This window comes from Protomyctophum bolini (assembly GCF_963924005.1).
Source record: "Protomyctophum bolini genome assembly, chromosome: 7".
Taxonomy (NCBI): domain Eukaryota; kingdom Metazoa; phylum Chordata; class Actinopteri; order Myctophiformes; family Myctophidae; genus Protomyctophum; species Protomyctophum bolini.
In genome coordinates, this window is record NC_137868.1 from 28347584 (window position 1) to 28355083 (window position 7500).

Sequence of the window (7500 nt, forward strand, 5' to 3'; positions counted from 1 at the left end):
ATAAACCAACTTCCCTCTTCTCTATCCTAGCAGTCTGTTTCCTATAAACCAACTTCCCTCTTCTCTATCCTAGCAGTCTGTTTCCTATAAACGAACTTCCCTCTTCTCTATCCTAGCAGTCTGTTTCCTATAAACCAACTTCCCTCTTCTCTATCCTAGCAGTCTGTTTCCTATAAACCATCCCCCCTCTTCTCTATCCTAGCAGTCTGTTTCCTATAAACCAACTTCCCTCTTCTCTATCCTAGCAGTCTGTTTCCTATAAACCAACTTCCCTCTTCTCTATCCTAGCAGTCTGTTTCCTATAAACCAACTTCCCTCTTCTCTATCCTAGCAGTCTGTTTCCTATAAACCAACTTCCCTCTTCTCTATCCTAGCAGTCTGTTTCCTATAAACCAACTTCCCTCTTCTCTATCCTAGCAGTCTGTTTCCTATAAACCAACTTCCCTCTTCTCTATCCTTGCATCAACATTGAATTGTTTTATTGGAAGCTCCAATTCCGGTCCTGCTCCACTGGAATATCTGTTTGCTGCACATGTTTTCAAGAAAAAGCAGAATCTCATAAATCATTGTGTGCTTAAAACAAAATTGAAAAAGAATATCAGCTTGTTGCTGATGAATAATTGCACCTGGTCATTGCTATACTGGAATGTATGTCGTTTTAGTGTGATTTACACCTTTCACAAAAATAATATTGTAACTCAATGTCAGCATGTGGAGATACAAGGTTCCTCCACTCAATACTGGAAATGACTTTGCCATGTGGTTGTTTCATAAGGCTTCGATCTGTGATCAGTGCTAACAGAATCTCCAGAGGTAATCGATGGATCTATTTCCATTGGCCAGGAGTAATCCAATGAGTCAGCAGATCTATAATCAATGACAAACGATCGGTGGCTGAGGTTGCTAATCAGGTTGTGATTGGCTGAATGACTCCATGGGGACAGTCTTTGCATGCGTGAGGGTGTTGGTTTTGGTTTAATTTAAAGAGAGAGAGAGAGAGAGAGAGATGCACAGACTTCACTGAATCACTCACTGGTGAAAGAATTGATGAAATCATGACAGACATTGTTTTATTTGTAATGGTTGATAATATCTAGTGTTTTGGTCATTCTGTGCCCATATTATGATCTGGGTCAAATGTCAATTCATATTTTCCCTCATGCACATCACTCATCAAGAGAACCACCGAACACATGTTAAATGTCACTGTCAAAGTAAAAGGCCCACGCCATGGGGGGTGTATGGCATACTGGCACAGCTACAGATGCCATGAAGTGATTGTCAGCTGTCGTCTGTGCAGTGTGTAGAAGAAACACTATTAACACCTTTTAACACCTGACGTCTCCTAATCTGAATCTCCCAGTGTAGTCTGTAATAGACAGGACGTGTTGCTTCATGGCCTTTAATTCACCCCTAACTCCGTCTCTCTTAACCTGTGTTTTTCTCTCAGGGTTCCTGGTATAACCATCGCTACAGACATCATCTGTGGTTTTCCTGGTGAGACAGAGACAGACTTCCAAGAGACGGTAGAGCTTGTGAGACAGTATCGCTTCCCCAGCCTCTTCATCAACCAGTTCTACCCCAGACCTGGAACACCGGCCGCCAAGATGGAACAAGTAGCTGCGCATATGGTGAGTGAGTCAGTTATAGGTATTAAGCTGATGTTAATTCAGAGTCATTCATGGTCAGTGTTAGGGAAGTTACCAGTGGTTAGTTGCAATTGTTTTGTATCAAGGGTAACTATACTTAAAATTACTTCTGCAAGGGTAAACTATGTCTTCTTTATACTTAGCCGCGTGTTAAATATGCATTGTGGCACAACATGTGCGCATCGCTGAGTAGCACAGTATCTTCTTGACACTATATGGTACAACATAATGGTGGGAATGTAGAATCGATCTGTAGCTGAGAGAGAGTGAAACGGCTTTGATATTATGTTGCATAAAACTATTGATGGAAACCAATGCAAAATGAATGACTTAGGCCCGGTTAATGAGCAGGGTTATAATTTACTCTGGGCAGTGAAAGAGTTGAGATAATCGCTAAGGAACCAGAATTGTTAAAATCCTAAAGGATCCCAACCCTAATCAACAGTAGCCCTCACTGGTATTGTGCTCCCAAATCCACCCATACTCCATACCTACAGCTCATGTCATAATAAACATACACAAAATGACAGCTTGAACTGCGATGCTCATTTCCTCTTTGAACATAATGCAAGTGTGAGTATACATGTATGTGTAAGCTTCCCTGTGCATGTATGTGCACTTTAAGCTTGTGTGTGTGTGTGTGGCAGACGCGCACACATGCACGTGTGTGTGTGCGTGTGTGTGTGTGTGTGTGTGTGTGTGTGTGTGTGTGTGTGTGTGTGTGTGTGTGTGTGTGTGTGTGTGTGTGCACATCTGCGTCACTATCGAGGAACTGCAGGCCACCTTCTGTCAACTGAAAATATAAAAATCCGTTCCAGTCCTGTCTTTTTTTTAATAGGAATTTTAATATTACTAATCCTGAAAGCCCCCAATATGTGTGTATGGGTGTGTGTCTGGTATTTATTTAATTCCTCTTCCAACACAGCCATCTTTCATGGAATGGAATACATGTCCACACACACACTCAATGCTAATCAGGATTGACCAACAATGACTTTAATTGACATATCGGTCTATTACTCTTTATTATTCAAAAGAGTCACTCCCCCCGCCCCACCACACACACACAATCTGAAGCTTCCTAAATTTTGAATCCAAATGAAACTATTACTGGCTAATGAAGCCTAAACTATTTGCTGTGTGTGTGTGTGTGTGTGTGTGTGTGTGTGTGTGTGTGTGTGTGTGTGTGTGTGTGTGTGTGTGTGTGTGTGTGTGTGTGTGTGTGTGTGTGTGTGTGTGTGTGTGTGTGTGTGTGTGTGTGTGTGTGTGTGTGTGTGTGTGTGTGTGTGTGTGTGTGTGCGTGCGCGCATGCGTCGCATCAGCACTCCGTCAGTTTTCTTGTCTTATAATATGTTGTTACTGAGCTGTAAGAATATATAGTGTGGTGTTGAAGATGGCCTTTCATAATGTAATGTGCATATTCCTGAATTCCCCCCGGGGATCAATAATAGAGGTGTATCTCATATGAGCATATTGCTCTGTTATGCAGCAACACTGGGTTATTACATGAGTACAGAGCTTCTACTTCACTCATACCTGAAACTTTCTCTTCTTCTCCTTTTCCCTCTCTTTTCATGAGTTTGACCTTCTGTCCATCTCCCCTCTCATTCACCCTCACGCTATCTCTTTTTCTCTCCCTGCATCACTCCCCTTCTTCCATTCATTCTCAGTATCTCTCTCCCTCTGCCTTCCCCTCTCTCTTGCTCTCCCTCCACTCCTGTCCGTCTCTTCAAAGTCTTGACACGTCCCTTTCAAGTGGAGCCTCCTCATATGCCATTCCCTTTCTCCCTCTCTCCTGTCTCTTAGAAACACTGGTTTCTCCTCAGAGGATGAGGAGAAACCAGCGTCCATGCGGTATCAATCCCCCAAAGACGACCACCTCTCTACTACTGTTCTTTGCTCGTCTCTCGTTCTTTCTTCCACTCTTCCGAACCGTCTCATCTTCTAACTTTCACTGTCAGACACATATATCAGTCTTGTAGGCCGATTGATGTTTCTCCATGCACTTCATTTTCTAGGATTGTTGGAAACATCAGAGTCATACAGTTTGTACATTGTAGGATTTTGTCAGTGGACTGCAGCCTCTGGCTCCCTCTGGTTTAATCAGCGCTGGCCTTTTATTTGTACCCCTTAATTTCACTGTAATCAGACAGATGTGTCATATGAACGCACACAAGTACGTACACTAGGGCATTCATTAACAAATCGACTTCATTAACACAAGTCGATTCAAATTATGAGAAGTCGAAAGTCAAAAAAAGAAAAGAAAAAAATACATTTCCATTTGTTTTCCCCATAATATTTTTGCTCTATGTGGGCGTGTGTGTACAGAATTCAAACTGTAGGATTGGTTATTGTCATGGACATAAGTCATTCTTTCCCTTTGCATCGGAGTTCAGCCACAGCCTGAATTAACAATTACAACCTGCAGCTGTGTTCTCCTTTGATGTGCACTCTCAGTGTGTCGCATTAATTGACTGGCTCTTGAACTGGCTGTGTCAGAGTGAGAAGTACAGAAGCGCGCAAACGTTCTCCCCAAACTTTCTCCCCCCCACCCCCGTGCTGACGGTGACTAGCTTTACGCGTGGGACGCATGAATCTCTCCGTCTCCGGTCAGTGCGGGTTGTTTGCATGGCTCAGAAAAGACGAAGCTTGAGGACTCAGGACGTTATGCTTGGAGTTGTTGGAGGAGAAGTAACAAGGAAATGTTCACAGAGGAGGAGGAGGAGGAGTACATTTTTACGTAGTCAACATGGAAGGTAATAGCAGATTGTATTCTGATCTGATGATGTGCCAAACTGCTGCTGGCTGCAATAATGTTAATTATACCTATGACCCATGTCTTCTATTGTGTTCTGAAAGTACACCTGGTATTTTGTATTGTGTTCATATGGCTGGAGCGAGCCGTTGTGCTGCGCTCAGTGTGCTGTGCCAATTATGCCTCGTCTGTCTGTTGCATTCTCTTTCTGGTCTATGTGCCAGTGTGCGTGTGTGTGCCTGCACTGTTTAGTGTTTACTATTAAATGTATATGTTTTGATAATCATCGCCTTGCCATAGATACAGTGTGTGTAGCCTATGTCTTTTCTAATGGGTTTCTGTACCATATTGGAGAGGCCACTGTGTGCGCTGTGTGTTTAGTGCGGCCCCATTTGACATGCTCCGTCGTTTGACATGCTCCGTATTTGAGCGTGCGCACCCCCACCCGTCCCCTGTTAAAGTCCTCCCAGGGTTCCACCCCCACCCGTCCCCTGTTAAAGTCCTCCCAGGGTTCCACCCCCACCCGTCCCCTGTTAAAGTCCTCCCAGGGTTCCACCCGTCCCCTGTTAAAGTCCTCCCAGGGTTCCACCCCCACCCGTCCCCTGTTAAAGTCCTCCCAGGGTTCCACCCCCACCCGTCCCCTGTTAAAGTCCTCCCAGGGTTCCACCCCCACCCGTCCCCTGTTAAAGTCCTCCCAGGGTTCCACCCCCACCCGTCCCCTGTTAAAGTCCTCCCAGGGTTCCACCCCCACCCGTCCCCTGTTAAAGTCCTCCCAGGGTTCCACCCCCACCCGTCCCCTGTTAAAGTCCTCCCAGGGTTCCACCCCCACCCGTCCCCTGTTAAAGTCCTCCCAGGGTTCCATCCCCACCCGTCCCCTGTTAAAGTCCTCCCAGGGTTCCACCCCCACCCGTCCCCTGTTAAAGTCCTCCCAGGGTTCCATCCCCACCCGTCCCCTGTTAAAGTCCTCCCAGGGTTCCATCCCCACCCGTCCCCTGTTAAAGTCCTCCCAGGGTTCCATCCCCACCCGTCCCCTGTTAAAGTCCTCCCAGGGTTCCATCCCCACCCGTCCCCTGTTAAAGTCCTCCCAGGGTTCCATCCCCACCCGTCCCCTGTTAAAGTCCTCCCAGGGTTCCACCCCCACCCGTCCCCTGTTAAAGTCCTCCCAGGGTTCCACCCCACCCGTCCCCTGTTAAAGTCCTCCCAGGGTTCCACCCCCACCCGTCCCCTGTTAAAGTCCTCCCAGGGTTCCATCCCCACTCGTCCCCTGTTAAAGTCCTCCCAGGGTTCCACCCCCACCCGTCCCCTGTTAAAGTCCTCCCAGGGTTCCACCCCACCCGTCCCCTGTTAAAGTCCTCCCAGGGTTCCATCCCCACCCGTCCCCTGATAAAGTCCTCCCAGGTTTCCATCCCCACCCGTCCCCTGTTAAAGTCCTCCCAGGGTTCCATCCCCACCCGTCCCCTGTTAAAGTCCTCCCAGGGTTCCACCCCCACCCGTCCCCTGTTAAAGTCCTCCCAGGGTTCCATCCCCACCCGTCCCCTGATAAAGTCCTCCCAGGTTTCCATCCCCACCCGTCCCCTGATAAAGTCCTCCCAGGGTTCCATCCCCACCCGTCCCCTGTTAAAGTCCTCCCATGCAGGGTTCCATCCCCATGTCCGTCCGTCCGTCATAAAATGATGCATCGACTCAACTTCGACTTTACTGTCTGACAAGTCGACTGGGGAAAATCTCAACTCGTTAATGCCCTAGTACACGCACACGCGCTGTCTCTCTCTTGTGACCAGCAAACCAGTCATGGTGTTTACATCGACCATACCCATTATTCTAGTGTTCATTGCACGCTATAGTTGTGTTTGTGTCAGAAGTGAGGGAGAGAGTAAAGGGAGAGCAGCAGAAGAGAGAGAGGTATAGAGCATTCTGTGTAACGAGTACACCTGCTTTGGTGGTTAAGGCTGCACACGACATAACATCATCAGTCAACCTGCACCTGTTCTCCCCCACACACACACACACACACACACACACACAACGCGTCAGTGGGTAGTGACGTCTAGGCCATGTAGGGTCAGTCATTAATAAAGTGTACCAGATGGTTTGTCTGGAGCACAACTGTGTTGAATAGCCACAGGAGGGATGGATAGAGCGAGGGATGGATAGAGAGAGACGAAGAGAGGGGTGTAGCGGAAAACAGAAGGTTTCCCAATAGCCACGGGAGGGGAAGGAAGAAGGTGTGTGTGTGGAGAAGAGGAGGCGAACCAGGGAGGTGGCGGGATGGGGGGCATGGGAGGGGAGGGGGGTGGGTGGGTTCAATAGGAAGTCTCAGAATAGCTACAAACGAGCCAGAATGAGAGATGGATGGAAGAGAGGGACAGGAGATGGACGGGGTGGCTTCTGATTGGCCACGACACGCTCTAGAAATAACAAGGCGAGGTCTGGCAGCATCATGATAATGGATGCTTTCTGATGGAAACCAATGAAAAATGAAACATTTGGTGTTAGTTGAGATACTTTGCATGCTGGTGGTGTTCAAGCACTAAAAGTACCTGAACCCTGCTGATACAGTGGCACTACACTACCTTTGAGTAACTTAACTAGCTGAGAACCCATGTTCATTCATCAACATTTTATTATTATTATTATACATTTTTGAGGGGCACTAGCTCATCCAACATCTGGCTTTTGAAATACATATGCATACATATGGCAGCCAAGTCTATTGACTTTGGCTATGGACTTTTCTCTTCAGAGCACTTTAACCAAACATTTCCAGGCACCCCTTACTTCATACAGGTGTTTTTTGAGGAACGCTAGCTGGCTGAGCAAAGTACACATTGAAGATAAAAGTCAGGGCAGCAAAGTGAAGAGGCCAAAAGTGATTGGCGGAATGACATTTTGTGATGATTTGATTGGCTGAGCACGGAATGTGATGCATGATGATGTATGATGATAAGAGTCTCCCTCACTTCACACACAAGTGTGATTTTTATCTTTAGCTTTATTTTTCCAGGTAGGTTCACAGAGCACAAATAGATTGCTTCAGTTCCACTGGATTGATGATTGTCATATTCAGCAACAGGGCAATAACGGAACAGAACA

The 7500-nt window shown here is 46.8% G+C and overlaps 1 protein-coding gene across 1 annotated transcript in view; it reads left to right on the plus strand.

Annotated features, from left to right (window-relative positions):
- Positions 1 to 7500, plus strand: part of cdkal1 (CDK5 regulatory subunit associated protein 1-like 1) — a 319098-nt gene that overhangs the window by 214561 nt on the left and 97037 nt on the right. Inside the window, exon 11 of the mRNA XM_080767726.1 lies at positions 1451 to 1631. Within this exon, the coding sequence (XP_080623852.1) occupies positions 1451 to 1631 (181 nt within the window). The remainder of the gene's footprint in view (positions 1 to 1450; positions 1632 to 7500) is intronic.